This window comes from Rhinopithecus bieti, unplaced genomic scaffold (genome assembly GCF_001698545.2).
Source record: "Rhinopithecus bieti isolate Rb0 unplaced genomic scaffold, ASM169854v2 scaffold_1673, whole genome shotgun sequence".
Taxonomy (NCBI): Eukaryota; Metazoa; Chordata; class Mammalia; order Primates; family Cercopithecidae; genus Rhinopithecus; species Rhinopithecus bieti.
Window position 1 is genome coordinate 173,944 of NW_016804690.1, and position 15,133 is coordinate 189,076.

General features: G+C 44.6%; 1 protein-coding gene across 1 annotated transcript in view; it reads right to left on the bottom strand.

Moving 5' to 3' along the window:
• Positions 1 to 1,305: 1,305 nt before the first annotated feature.
• CNIH3 (cornichon family AMPA receptor auxiliary protein 3) overlaps positions 1,306 to 15,133 on the bottom strand; it is a 32,464-nt gene continuing 18,636 nt past the window's right edge. Inside the window, exons 5-8 of the mRNA XM_017869927.1 lie at positions 6,816 to 6,886; positions 6,594 to 6,715; positions 4,246 to 4,313; positions 1,306 to 2,038 (exon numbers count right to left, since the gene is read on the bottom strand). Of these exons, the coding sequence (XP_017725416.1) occupies positions 1,850 to 2,038; positions 4,246 to 4,313; positions 6,594 to 6,715; positions 6,816 to 6,886 (450 nt within the window). The 3' untranslated portion in view covers positions 1,306 to 1,849. The remainder of the gene's footprint in view (positions 2,039 to 4,245; positions 4,314 to 6,593; positions 6,716 to 6,815; positions 6,887 to 15,133) is intronic.

A 15,133-nucleotide genomic window follows, 5' to 3' on the forward strand; every position in this document is an offset into this window, starting at 1 on the left:
GTTCAAGACCAGCTTGGCCAACATAGCAAAACCCCATCTCTACCAAAAATACAAAAATTAGCTGGGTGTGGTGCTGGGCGCCTGTAGTCACAGCTACTCGGGAGGCCAAGGTACAAGAATTGCTTGAACCTAGGAGGCAGAGATTGCAGTGAGCTGAGATCGTCCCACTGCACTCCATCCTGGGCGACAGAGTGAGACTCCATCTCAAAAAAAAAAAAAAAAATTAAATAAAATATACAATGAATTAAGGATAAAGTCATAATAAAAATAACTGGCTGGATGCAGTGGCTCTCGCCTGTAATCCCAGCTACTCAGGAGGCTGAAGTGGGAGGACTGTTTGTGCCCAGGAGTTTAAGGCCATAGTGAGCCACAGTCACGCAACTGCACTCCAGCCTGGGCGACGGAATGAGACCACATACCTTAAAAAAAAAAAAAAAAACCTACCACATGATTCAACATTCTACTCCTGGATATATACCCAAGAATAACACAAAGGCACATACACAAATGTTCAGAGAGCTTTATTTTAATAGCCAAAAATTGGAAGTGATCCAAATGTCCATCAACAGGTGAATGGATTAAACAAACTGTACAGATATGGTATATCCACACAATGGAATGTTATTCATCAATAAAAGGAAAAGAATTGACAAACACAACAAGACAGGTGAATCTAAAAAATAATTATGCTGAGTGAAAGAAGACAGACAGAAGAGCACATACTCTACGATTCCGTTTATATAAAACTTAAGAAAATGCAAACGAATCTGCAGGGACAGAAAGCAGTTCAGTGGCTGCCAGGGGGAGGGTTTTCTCAGGGGGAAGAGGCCGAGAAAACTTTTGTGGGCGATGGATATGATCCCCCTGTTGATTGTGGTGACAGTTTCACAGATGTAAACATATGGCAAAACTTATCAAATTATCCACTTTAAATATAAGCAGTGTATTGTATATCAATTATACCTCATTGTGGCTGTTTTAAAAAGATGATTCCAAGCTTAAGAAAGATAAACCAGGAAAGGTGGATCATGCCTGTAATCCTAGCACCCTGGGAGGCCAAGGTGGGTGGATCACTTGAGCAACCTGGTCTTAAGCTCAGGAGTTTAAGAGCAGCCTGGGCAATATGACAAAACCCTGTCTCTACAAAAAGTACAAAAGTTAGCCAGGTGTAGTGGCATGGGGCTGCAGCTCCAGCTACTCTGGGGACTGAGGCAGGAAGATCACTTGAGCCCAGAAGTTGAGGCTGCAGTGAGCTGTGTTCGTACCTCTGTACTCCGACCTGGGTAACCAAGCGAGACCCTGTCAAAAAAAAAAAAAAAATAGGGGTTCCATGACTCTAACAATCCCCTCCCCACCCAGGGTATGCAGGGGAACTGAACCAAGAGCCTCAATCCTGTCCTTGCTTTTTCTGAGCTCAGCACAAGCTCAAATGTGCATTTTACAAAGGCAATCAGACCAGCCTGTCTCTCCTCTCTGATCCTTCTGGCCCCTCCACATCTCTACCCCCATATTTAAATGGAAGCTAAGAGACACTACTACGTGCTTATGAAACCCCAGCTTCACTCCACCCCCACCCTGGGAAAGACTTCAAATTCAATAATTCTAAGGAGAAAGATAAGCACAAACAGATCTATTTTATTCTGTGTACAGAGTTCTACCAGAAAAAATGCCTCGCCCAAGATACAAGTTGTTATTTCTTTCTTTACTGAGAGGTATTTGCCCCTTTGCCATAGTATAGATGAGAACAGGAAAATACTTGGATGTCGCTGAGGGTCACGTTATTTGTTATAATGAGATTTGGCTCCATGGAATAGAAAAGTTGTTTTCACACTGTAAGGATTTATTTTCATCACTTTGTTAAAGTCCCGGAGTAAACAGTCAGGAACTGTTTTGGCAGCTCTGTGAAGTCATCAGGGTTTCGGCCTTTTGTTTCCTCCAGCATGTGACATCCATCCTCAAGGTCACATGATGTCTGCTGAAGACTTGATCTAAGCAGTAGGAGGAAGAGGGAAAGGCAAAGAAAGGGGCCCTGGATGTCCTAGAAGATAAAAGCCAGGCTACTAGAGAGGAAGTCAGGTGTCTGGCCATTCGGAGTCAAAGAGATAATAGACACTGGAACCAATCCTGGAATAGCATTTAGGCACCTTGGAGGGTATGCCCTAAGAGAGATGATCACTGGAGCTGAATAGGGCCTCTGAGTACAAGGATCACATAACAGTATGGTGCTAAAATTTTCCCCTTTTCTTGAAAAACTGCTGCAAAGAGCTCCCCTCCTAAGTTCTGGCCCCATCTTTCCAGGACTGTATCAGAAGTGCAAGCAGGGTCTCTCCTGACTGGACCAAACAGGCACTGGGAGACCCCATTGACACTTCCCCTGAATACCTTGCATCTTCCTCTGAGCACTCAGCTACCCAGTGCGTCTGATACCCATGGTGGGTTGGGTGCATGGGTGGATCCGAGCAAGACGAAAGTTCACTGTTCCTGAATACACACTTGAAAAGTGGTAAGGTCTCAACAAATTCATAAAAGTGAGTTCAGTATGTTATCATTAGGGGAGTAGTAGGAAAGTAGTGGGAGGTCTGTTCAACAGTGGAAGGAACGGTTGGAATCAGACAGTAAGAGCCACAGACAAGGTAGTCAAAGGGTAGTTGCTATCATCAGACCAGGCTCTCCTGCCCACCAACCGCAGGCCACAATCCCAGCCCTTCTCTCTGATGTCAGGAGCTGGGGAGCATCTGCCTTGCCAAGCCTTGTGCGATCGGCTCCTGGCAGCCTCACACTTGGTAGGCTGAGGGACTGGGAGTGAGCCAGAGCCCCTCTGCTAAGCATAACTTCGAGAAGTGGGCAGCCCACCCCTGAAGAATCAATACTGACATAGCACTGCTGCCTTCGCTGCTGACCACACAGGGACTACAGGACCTTTCTTGGCTTTGGTGCCCTGGCCACACGATGCCCCCAGAACCAGTTTCTGCTCAGCGCTGGGCTCTCCCACCACTGTCAGTGAATGCGATCAGAGTGAATCCAGCCGTACGTCACTCCTTAATACATTCAAAAGCACAGAGGAGGTCCCTGGATGCAAAACCAGGAGAGGGTAGGAACCCTGGAAGGGAATATCCTGCCCAAGTGCAGTACTTCACTATAATTATCACAGTTATACATTATTTCTGTTTAAGATCATTTCAGAGGGCACTAACTGGTATAAAGTAAAATAAGTCTCCTTCCTCCCCACACCTAGCTGCACTCCCTAGGGACCACCACGTATAGCTTGTGGTATACCTTTCAGAAATTTTCTATCCTACTGTATTCTGTTGAATGCATGTGTAAGAATTTTACTTATAGATAATTCAACTAACAATAATCACTAATTTATAAAATGCATATTATTGACACTGAAATTGGAGGTGGATAAACAACTAAAAATGATAAAAGTGAACGTTTAATTCTTTCAGAGTGCAGTTTTTGAAATGACCACCAGGTGTCAGAGTTATCAACAGTAATCCCCAAATTATGACTGGAAAGTTACAAGAACAGAAAAGTGCCTGGCTGGAAATGAGACCACGAGATTCCTCCCTTAACAGGATTCCTTGGCCCTTTGGCCCAATATTTTGTCTACTTAGGGTTGCAGGGAGGGAGGAAGGGAAGCTACAGACAAAAAAAAAAAAAAATTCCTCAGACCACAGATTCCCATTCAATTGGGTACCCTTTGATCTTTAGAGAAGCTCTGTGAAAGCACTGTTAAATTTTACATGGGAAATGTAAAGGCTAGGCAGAGTCAGTCCTCCTACACCTGCAAGGCTACTTTTGGAAGCCAGAGCTATCTCCTTTCCTCAGTAGGGGCGGAGAACAGAAGAGGACACGGACACGGACACACACACACACACACACACACACACACACGAGAGGAGGGCTCAGCTACAGCCATCCTTGTTTTAAAAGGGAAAATTCAATTCTGTTTGTAGGAGCACCTCCTAGTTTACCACCGCCATCTCTTACTCACTTCCCATTGACTCCTCACATGCACTTCCTCTACCAGGCCTGACCTGCCTGCTGTCCTGAGCTGCTGACCTAGAAACACTCAACCTCCATGCTTGAGAGCAGGGCGTGGATCGTCTCCCCTCACCACATCCAGGCTGTCGTCCAGGGGTGGTTATGCCACCCTTCCTCCAGGGCAGAGGCCTGAGCCGGGTGGCCTTGCTGCTCCCACTCCCTGGCACCACATGCCCAGCTCTCGTAGAGCCAACATACCATGGAGGGCTCCAGGCGACTCCCACACAAGCCTCTTCCTGTATCTTCTTGGATCACTGATATCCGCACTGGCAGAACAGGAGAGTGAAGCAGTTAGGACAAGGCCTTGTGCAAGGAGGGCACGAGAATGGCACAAGTGGCTCCAGAGTGAGCTAATGTCTTCCCTGGGAGGGCACAGCTGAAAAGTGTCAAAAAGACAGGGGAATCCTTGGCCGGGCACAGTGGCTCATGCCTGTAATCACAGCACTTTTCAGAGGCCGAGGTGGGAGGATCTCATGAGGCCAGGGGTTTGAGACCAGCCTGAGCAACACAGTGCAAACCTATCTCTACAAAAAATACAAAAATTAGCTGGGCGTGGTGGCACGCACTTATAGTCCCAACTGCTTGGGAAGCTGAGGTGGGAGGATGGCTTGAGCCCGGGAGGTCCAGGCTACTACTGTAAGCCGTGACTACACCACTGCACTCCAGCCCAGGCAACAAAGTGAGACCCTGTCTCCAAAAACACTTTAAAGAAAAGGGGAATCTTTACATGTCCCACTGGCACTTGTCTAGGCTGTTCCCTGGACCACATCTCATTTCTGAGTTATGAGGCTAAGGAAGGGATCAGACAGGTTTCAGACCCCCTACACACTGGAGCTTTTTGTGGATGGAACATTGCTATGCAGAACGATGCAGAGCTTGTGAAAAGAAGCAGGAGATGGTGTGAGGAGAGGGGAGCGGGGAAGAAAAGAGTTCCCTTCTTCATGGACCATGTTATGCATGTTTCAATCCTACTTGAAATGTGACTTCCATGATTTCTGACAGATTAAGGTGACCTTTTCATGTGAGTTGAGTAACCACATCTGCTAAACTGGCACATGCCACATCGACCACATGAAGCAACAGGAATTATTTTAGTCACTATACACTTTAAATGCCATATATAATTTAAAATGATACACCTGTGGTGCCACACGTATAATAAAATGTCAGTTATTATTAAAACACTGGTAGTATTCATATTCAATATGACAATACACTATGTTTGATGTTTCAAACATAAGGTTCAAGCCAAATGCTTCATATAAAAACATAAAGGGGTAAAACAATGTTTATATCTGGACCTCCATTCATTTACCATGACTGATATAGTAACTGTTGCTTTAATGTGGCGTATGGCAATTGAGATTTTTCTCCATTATCCTATAACATATAAGGGGTACAGAACAGAAAGAATCTCTCATAATGCTATTCCTATTATATTCCCTTCCTGAGTAGGGTCAGACTAAGCCATGGGCAGGGACCATCCAGAATCACCCTCATCTACACTGAGTGTATCTACCTCAAGGAAGGTTTAATAATGGGCCTCCTCTCTGGGCACTGAACTGTTTGGTGACATTTGGATAATCCTGGATCTACTAGATTCCTGGTAAGTCAAAGAACATTCCAAATCTCTCCAAAATCTTCCTATCAGTCACAAGTTCTACTTCATTAGGCCGTTCGGATGATAAGGGTTTCACAAGGCCAAGACAGACTTCACTGGTCAATGTGTATTTTGAGGATGGGGTAGTTAGGGGAGGAGGAGGGTGGATTCAGGCCCCTACCTCACTCATTCAAATACAGATGGTCCCTGACCTACAATGGTTCAGCTTACAATTTTTCAACTTTATGATGGTGTGAAAGCAATACGCATTCAGTAGAAACCATCCTTTAGTACCCATACAACAATTCTGTTTCTTACTTTCTGTACAGTATTTCATTTATTGAATAAATTACATAGTATTCAACATTATTATATAATAGGCTTTGTGTTAGATTATTTTGCGCAACTGTAGGCTACTGCAGTGTTCTGAGCATGTTTAAGGTAGGCCAGGTTAAGCTATGAAGTTCTGTAGGGTATGTGGATTAGATGCATTTTTGACTTACAATATTTTCTACTTACAATGGGGTTTATTGAGATACAACCCCACTGAAAGTCAAGGAGCATCTCTGTACCTGCTTGCCACCACCCCCTCCAGGTTATTCATGCTTTAAGTAGGTGAGTCAGAGGAGGTGGGCGGTTATATTTGGTTTTGCCATGTGTATGGTATCCTAATGACAGTGACTCCTCCCTCTAGTTAATCCTTCCACAAGCGACTCCACCTCCAAGCCCTGCACTCAGCCAGGTAAAATGCCTGACTGAAAATCTCCGGTCTCTTCACCAGTACCTGACGCCAATTCTCTTCTAGAAAGCAAGGAAGGAAATCATTGATGTGAACACAGAAGTAGAAGACTTTCTAAGCCAGTCACGAGCTTGGGTGCAGAGTGAGGCCAAGCTCAGACAGGTCACTGACCATAATTATCCCTCCCATAAGGGCAGCCTTCCTCACCTGCAGCCACGCAGCTTCTGAGGCAGTGACAAATAGTTGTGCCTGTCGAAACTCCAGAGGAAACATTCCTCACCAGGTCTCTCAGTCCAAGCTTCAGTGACAGGACCAGAAATGTAAACAGACTACTCCAATAGAAACAAGAGAGAACTGGTTCTCCTGCTCTCTGGATGGTTTATGACATTTCAATTATGTTCAACACAATATAGCTGAATTATTTTTAACCTTACTGAGCCTCCTAGCTTTGTAAAAGAAATATTCGTTGATAGAGTGGAAGGACAGCTAGAAGCAGAGATCTGGAAGAAAAAAAAAAAACAACTCACTAGTAGAAATGAGCCTATAAACGATACTACTTACAATATTGAGTAGATAAAGCATAGCACCTTTTACTCAAGGAACCATGAGTGAGGGACATTTTGGGTGTTGCTTATTTGTAATTTACTTCTTAGAATAATATAGTGCATTTTCTTCAAGCAATTTTGCTGTTATTTCAGCAAACAGAAGAGAGGAAATCTCAGTTCTAATTTCCCCAGTAGCTGTGCTGCCATGATTACCATCATACTAGAACAAACAGTTCAAGATAATTCTGCCTAAGGTTAAGACAAAGAGATTCTTAATGCACAATCTTTTGGACAATATGACTCAGTGTCTAAACAAACTGATCTCGGGTTTTAATAGTTTTGTTGAGGGGAGGGAAGATAAAGAAGGGTCCCATTTCTTCTCTTTGTTTCACTTTTCTTCTCCCCTCAATGCTACAAAAATCTTTCAAAACTTGTCAAAGGTATCAGTGCACCTGTAGTCCCCGCCACTAAGGAGGCTGAGGCAGAAGAATGGTTGAGCCCACAGTTTTGAGGCTGTAGTACACTTTGATCATGCCTATGAATAGCCTGCACTCTGCACTCCAGTCTGGGCAACATAACAAGAACCTATCTCTAAAAATTTTTTTTTTTAATTTTTTAAACCTTGTTAAAGGTATACAACAACCTCACAGTGAAATATCCAAAGTTCTTCTGACTATGGTGTTAGAACTAAGCATAAGAGTTGCAGCCTCCAGTGACTACAGGTGCCAAATACCTTTGTTTCATAGTATCTTGAGGCCAGGTAGAGTGGCTCACGCCTGTAACCCCAACACTTTGGGAGGCCAAAGCAGGAGGATCACGTGAGCCTAGGAGTTCAAGACCAGCCTGGGCAACATTGTGAGAAACTGTTCCAACAAAACAACAACAACAAAAAAAAGCAAGGCATGGTGGCTCATGTCTGTGGACCCAGCTACTCAGGAGGGCTAAGGTGGAAAGATTGGAAGATGGGTTGAATCCAGGAAGTCGAGGCTGCAGTGAGCCATGATGACACCACTGCACTCCAGCCTGAATGACAGAGAGAGACTGTGTCTCTCTAAAATAAAAATATATATACACACATTATATATACATATTACATGTGTATATTACACATATATTTTTTTTTTTTTTTGAGACAGAGTCTCATTCTGTTGCCCAGGCTGGAGTGCAGTCTCAGCTTAGTGCAACCTCCGCCTCCCGGGTTCAAGTGATTCTCCTGCCTCAGCCTTCCCAAGTAGTAGGGATTACAGGCATGTGCCACCACGACTGGCTAATTTTGTATTTTTAGTATAGACGGGGTTTCTCCATATTGGTCAGGTTGGTCTCGAACTCCCGACCTCAGATGATCTGCCCGCCTCAGCCTCCCAAAGTGCTGGGATTACAGGCGTGAGCCATTGCACCCGGCCATAATCTTAAACTATATTCTTTTGGCCCTGAAATACTTTACTTTTTTTTTTTTTGAGACGGAGTTTCGCTCCATCGCCCAGGCTGGAGTGCAGTGGCACGATCTCCACTCACTGCAAGCTCTGCCTCCCGGGTTCACGCCATTCTCCTGCCTCAGCCTCCTGAGTAGGTAGGACTACAGGTGTCCGCCACCACACCCGGCTAATTTTTTTGTATTTTTAGTAGAGATGGGGTTTCACAGTGTTTAGCCAGGATGGTCTGGATCTCCTGACCTCGTGATCTGCCTGCCTCAGCCTCCCAGAGTGCTGGGATTACAGGTATAAGCCACTGTGCCTGGCCAACACTTTACTTTTTAAAATATCCATTTCTTCTTGAAATACAGCCCACTTTGCTGCGCGCAGTGGCTCAGGCCTATAATCCTAGCACTTTGGAAGGCCAAGGCGGGTGGATCACTTGAGGTCAGGAGTTTGAGACCAGCCTGCCCAACATGGTGAAACCCTGTCCCTACTAAAAATACAAAAATTAGCCAGGCATGGTGGTGCGCGCCTGTAATCCCAGCTACTTGGGAGTCTGAGGCAGGAGAATTGTTTGAACCGAGGAGGTGGAGGTTGCAGTAAGCCGAGATCGCGCCACTGCATTCCAGCCCGGGCAACAGAGCGAGACTCCATCTTAAAAAAAAAAAAGAAAAGAAAAGACAGTGATAAAGGAAATAGTTCACTTTTGTCTTAATTCTACTATTAGAAAAATAATAGTGTAACATGGATGAATTTCAAAAGTAAAAATAAATACAACAGTACCACAAGTGGCAACTGACAGTCAACCTCAATATCTGGGAGGCAATAGGGAAGCATGGCGACTCTGGTAATTTGAAAAGCGCATAACCTGTATAAAAGCAGAAGCCACTGTGAATGCCAACCACCTGTTTTTCAGAAGTGTGGATCCAAGTCTTCATTTGAGAAACCAGAAGTCCAGATTCCTATGTGTAATCTCTTAATTTTTAAATATGGACTATTATCTTAAAAGAAAAAGTCATCAGGTCACCACTTTGCTACCCTCCTTTACTAACTAGAAACAATCTGACTGGGGATAGAATTATTCTGGAAGTCAGGGAGCCAAGACTGTTAAACCCAGCTGACACCAACCTGGTTTCTTCCCCTGGGCCAAAGACCTAATCATTCTGTGACTCAGCTGCGTTGTCTGAAAAGTTTAGAGGTCCAAAATTCCTTTCAATCCTAAAATATGGCATATGGATGAATAAGTTTTCTAGATAGTCAATACTCACAAGAATAACAAGGAACATAATTAAATGAAAAACAAAACTAGATCATTGTGCCATAGCAGGCTCTATTACATTGTCTAGACATGATCTTGGTGTGACCAAGCTATTTGGTTAATATAACCACAAGAATTGGAATACTTTTATCAGAGCAGATCCAGTTTCTAATATCTACCCACCCACTGGGGAGAGAAAAAAAGTGTGGATCTCTAGTACATCATGACTCCGGCAGGAGCACCCCTCTATGAAACAGAACTCTTGGGTCTTTTGAACCCAAACCCAGCGTTTGAAGGGAATAATTCTGAGTCAGAACAAAGCTGACCAAGAGGCTGCCCTGAGCCACAGCTCTTGCTTAGCAAGTTCATGCTCAGCCTACCTGCGATGAGCTTTGTAGATGCCACATCATGGTCTCCTGCAGGCGCCAACTGCACTAGGAACAGCTCTTCTTACATAATCCTCGGCCATGCCCCATGACTGTGCACGAGGACATGGCTTTGCCCTGCACAAACGCACACAGGATTTTAGACATGACATCTCATTTTTCAGGGAGCACAGAAAGGAAATAAAATATAAGGCTGGAAAATAATAAGGAATAGATAAATTAAGGGCCTTTCCCACTGTAAAGGTTAAAAGCATATTTCAGAACAAATAAAAGTGTTCACCTTCTTGTGGTTATATTAACTGTGTGCCTTTGGCAAAGTGAAGGCCCAAAGAATAATGGAAACCCACATGAACTACAACTGGTGGCTTCTTCACACAGGCCATTGTGACACAGATAGCATGGCTCCAAGTGAAATGTGGAAGGGGTGTCTGCTCCCTACATTCCTAAGTACTTTTGTGCATCAGTTGTGAACAGGACCTTTTTAATTTTGCTATTAGCAGCTGCCAATAAGTATCTAGTACGTCTTAAAGAATAATTTACCTTTGGTTCCAGAACCAGCTATGATCTCTCTTCAGTTCTATCGCCCCCTAAAGGCGTTTTCTTCATTGTGTCCTTTTAATGCCCTGGCTTTAGCTAACCAGGGTGTTTATTCTAAAAGTCAGTTCATTCTTACCCTAAGTCCTTTGTATTATCTGTTCCCTCTGCCTGGAATGCTCTTTACCCTGATCTTCACAAGAGCAGTTCATTCAGATCTCAGCCTCAAGGGCACCCCTGAGAGAGGCCCTCCCTGGCCATTCAGTAGACAGGGTCTTCCCAAGCACTGTGTCATGTGACCCTACTTTAATTCTCTGCCTAGCACATCACACCTTCACACCGTCACACCACCTGATACATTTCCTGTTTATTTCTTTCTTTTTGCTGGTCTTCCCTGGAAGACACAATATAAGACTAGAATATAAGTTTGTGTAAGCTTATAAGAATATAAGCTCCATGGAAATAAAGATTTTGTGTCTTGTTCACTGCATATTTCTAGCACCTAGAAGGGTCTTACATATAGCAAGTGCTCAAAAAATATTTTTTGAGGGAGTCCCTGAACGTATTCTGGCTCAGGGGGCTTCCCAATAATATATACATATGTGTGTGTGTGTGTGTGTGTGTGTGTGTGTGTGTGTGTGCTGAAAGAATGAATGGACGGTTGGATGAATGGAAGAATCCATTCAGCAAATATCCACAAAGTGCCTGTGGTGTACTGGAAATACGATGAGGAGTAAGATCTTCCTTCAAGGACCCTACTAGGTCCCCACCAGGGAAGCAGGCATTACAGAATACAATGTGGTAGAAGAAATGCTTGAAGAAGCATTTCAAGCTCTTAACTTTCCCTAGAGATTACCCTTATACTATCTGGGTTTGGGTATGAGGGTAATCTCTAAGGAAAGTTAAGAGCTGGCCAAAAGGATAAGAATGAGAAGAGGGGTAGCAGGTAAGGCATCTGAGAAGCACTGCAACAAAGCCACCGAGTCTGAAAGCAAGCCACGGGTTCCGGGAGCCCCAAGTGGTCTGGTGTGACTGGAGCCACAGGTGAGGGACTTGAGGGAGACTGGGCCTCCAAAGAGAGGCATGGGCCAGTTCTTAAGGAGCCATGCAGACCAGTACCTGCACATTAGATTTCATCATCTAAGTGGTGAGGGCCACTGAAATCATTTTATACAGTTTTAAGTAGGGAAGTGACATAATTTACCTTTGGTTAATTATGTTTAATGGTTTTAAAATAAAACCATAATGGTTTCATGCTTTATAAAGATAATTTTGTAGCCGGGGGTGGTGGTGCATGCCTATAGTCCCAGCTCAGGAGGCTGAGGTGGGAGGATCACTTGAGCCTGGAAATTCAAGCCAGCAGTGAGCTATGATCGCCCCACTGCACTCCAGCCTAGGTGACACAGCAAGACCCCCTCTCTTGGGGAAAAAAAAAAAAAGAAAGAAAGATAATTTTGGTAGCAGTGACAGCAACAAATTAGAGAAAGGAACAAAATATTCAGGAAGCTATAGTCTAATCCAGGTGGAAGAAAAAAATGTAAACCCAAACTATGAGTGGCAATGGAGATGAGAGGAGACAGATTAAAAGCTATCCAAAGGGTAGGATCAATAGAGCTTAGTAACACAGGAGATGCGGGAGGTGAAAGAATTAATGGGGTTAAAGAGAATCTGGCTGGGCACGGTGGCTCACACCTGTAAATCCCAGCACTTTGGGAGGCCAAGGCAGGCGGATCATGAGGTCAAGAGATCAAGACCACCCTGGTCAACACGGTGAAACCCCATCTCTAATAAAAATACAAAAAATTCGCCGGGCGTGGTGGCAGGCACCTGTAATCCCAGCTACTTGGGAGGCTGAGGCAGGAGAATCGCTTGAACCCGAGAGGCGGAGGTTGCAGTGAGCCGAGATCATGCCATTGCACTCCAGCCTGGGCAAAAAGAGCGAAACTCCATCTCACAAAAAAAAAGAGAATCCCAGTTTCTGATTTGTGTCAGTGGGAGAAACTGTGACATTCTTCATGGAAATGAATAGCTCTCAGGCAGGCACAAGGCCTCTGGAGCTCTAAATTCACTCTGCCTGTGAGCTGACTGAATCTGAGTCCGCTTGCTTGCGTGAGCTCATGGACACTTGCCCAAGTGGCTATCTATGGTCCTAGCATAAATATGAGTTTATCTGCTGAATAAGTAAATGCAGACAGAAGTCCCTCTGGTGTGTGTACATCAAATCTGCAGTGCTGGTGATTTATCTGTTCATAACAATACACGTGGGATTGCACTGCACGGCCATTTTGGGAGGCACACACTGATCCATCACCACGAACACATGACTATAGGTCTAAATATAGATGTGCCTGTCACCTCAGAGAAAGAACAGACCAGAAGTCATGATCCCACTTACTCCAAGGAAACTTTAAGGTGACAAACTTGAAAAGAAAAATCAATGAACGTAATATTTCTTAAGTCTGAATCTGATCTAAAGATCAAATTATAATTACCTCCCCTTTGTTTCATTTTTCTTGACTTTAATTGCTAATTTAACCCCAGCCTCTTCTAAAGTAGCCCCACTTCCATTCCAAGATAATTCTGACAGTCCTCAAGGGACACCTCACAGGTGCTCAAAAGCAAGTACAGTCGGCTATCTATCAAGACACTCTGTGAGGATGTCCAGTTTATTTCTGATGGTTTTTTTGTGTTTTTTGAGAGACAGGATCTTGCTGTGTCATCCAGGCACGATCATACATGTCGTACAGTGGCACGATCATAGCTCATTGCAGCCTCAACCTCCTGGGCTCAAGCAGTCCTCCCACTTCAGCCTCCCAAGCAGCTGAGACTACAGGCATCCGCCACCATGCCTGGCTGAGTTTATCCATTTTCTCCTCCTCCAGTGCCCCCATCTGCTGCTGCCACTTGAAAGACTATATAATGTTAAGAGCATGGGCTCTAGTGACTGCCAGCTTAGGTTGGAATCCTGGCTTTGCCCTTGATGAGCTGTGTGACCCTGGGCAAATTATTTAGCCACTCTGTGCCTTTTTTTTCCACCCTGGTAAAAAATATATATATATTATTATTATTATTTTCATTAACCTCTAGCCTACCTTGTGGAGGTGCTTGTGACAATTAAATGGGTTAATATTTATAAAGTACTTATAATAGTACCTAAAGCAGAGCAGGCACTGAATAAATGCCAGCTATTATTTCTACTACCATCACTCCTACTGGCCATGAGGATACCTCTGGTGGCCCTGCCATAAGGTGCCAAGGCAATGGGGGTTATTATAAGGTAAGGGACAATGCCCTCTTTGTAATATGACATCAAAGGCAGCTACAGCTTATGTCCAGTGTTTTCTGAAATTACCACTGTGATGGTTAATTTTAGGTGCCAACTTGACTGGATTAAGGAATAGAGAACTGGTGAAGCACTGTTTCTGGGCATGTCTGCCAGGGTTTCCACAGGAGACTGGTGTGTGAGTCAGTGGACTGAGTGGGGAAGACCCACCCTCAATGTGGGCGGGCACCATCCAACTGGCTGGGGGCCCAGATAGAACAAAAAAAGGAGAGAAAAGGATTTCCTCTCTCCTGGAGCTGGGACACTCTCCTCCTCCTGCCCTCAGTCATCAGAACTCTAGGATCTCTGGCCTTGGGACTCCAGGACTTACACCAGCAGCCCCCTAGCTTCTTGAGCCTTTGACTTCAGATGAGAAGTACACCATCAGCTTCCCTAGTCCTAGGGCTTTTAGACTTGGACTGAGCCACACTACTAGCACCCAGGGGCTCCCGCTTGCAGATGCCCTATTGAAGGACTTCTCAGCCTCCAGAATCCAGTGAGCCAATTCCCTAATAAACCCCCTCTCATATATCTATAGATCTACATCTATCCTATTGGTTCTGTCTCTCGGGAGAACCTAACACAGTTCCTAAAAGTTCTTTACATTTTTACTTGCAAAGGACTGAGATGAGCTATGAGTCCATGGGCACCCAGGGTAGAAGGCAAATGAGTGACCAACACCATCTACCCTCTCTCCCTCAGGGCTTTGTTACAGGCTCAGCTGGGTCCAGTCTGGCTCCAGCTCCCTTAGGATGAGTTCTGCCCAGAAGACTCTTTCCTTCCTCACCTAGATAGACTTCTTTGAGTCCCCCTCTTCCCAGTGCTTCCAAAGGGGGAATTTAAATCTGATCCTTTAAAAATAATGAAACACGGCCAGGCACAGTGGCTCAAGCCTGTAATCCCAGCACTTTGGGAGGCCGAGACGGGCGGATCACGAGGTCAGGAGATCGAGACCATCCTGGCTAACATGGTGAAACCCCGTCTCTACTAAAAAAAAATACAAAAAACTAGCCGGGCACGGTGGCGGGCGCCTGTAGTCCCAGCTACTCGGGAGGCTGAGGCAGGAGAATGGCATAAACCTGGGAGGCAGAGCTTGCAGTGAGCTGAGATCCGGCCACTGCACTGCAGCCTGGGCGACAGAGTGAGACTCTGTCTCAAAAAAAAAAGAAAAAAGAAAAAAAAAAAAAGAAACACCAGCTGTATCATTAAATTATTTCTAAGTGGAATTTAGACTTAATATGAGTCTTTTAACAGTAGACTCTTTTTTTTTTTTTTTTTTTTTTTTTT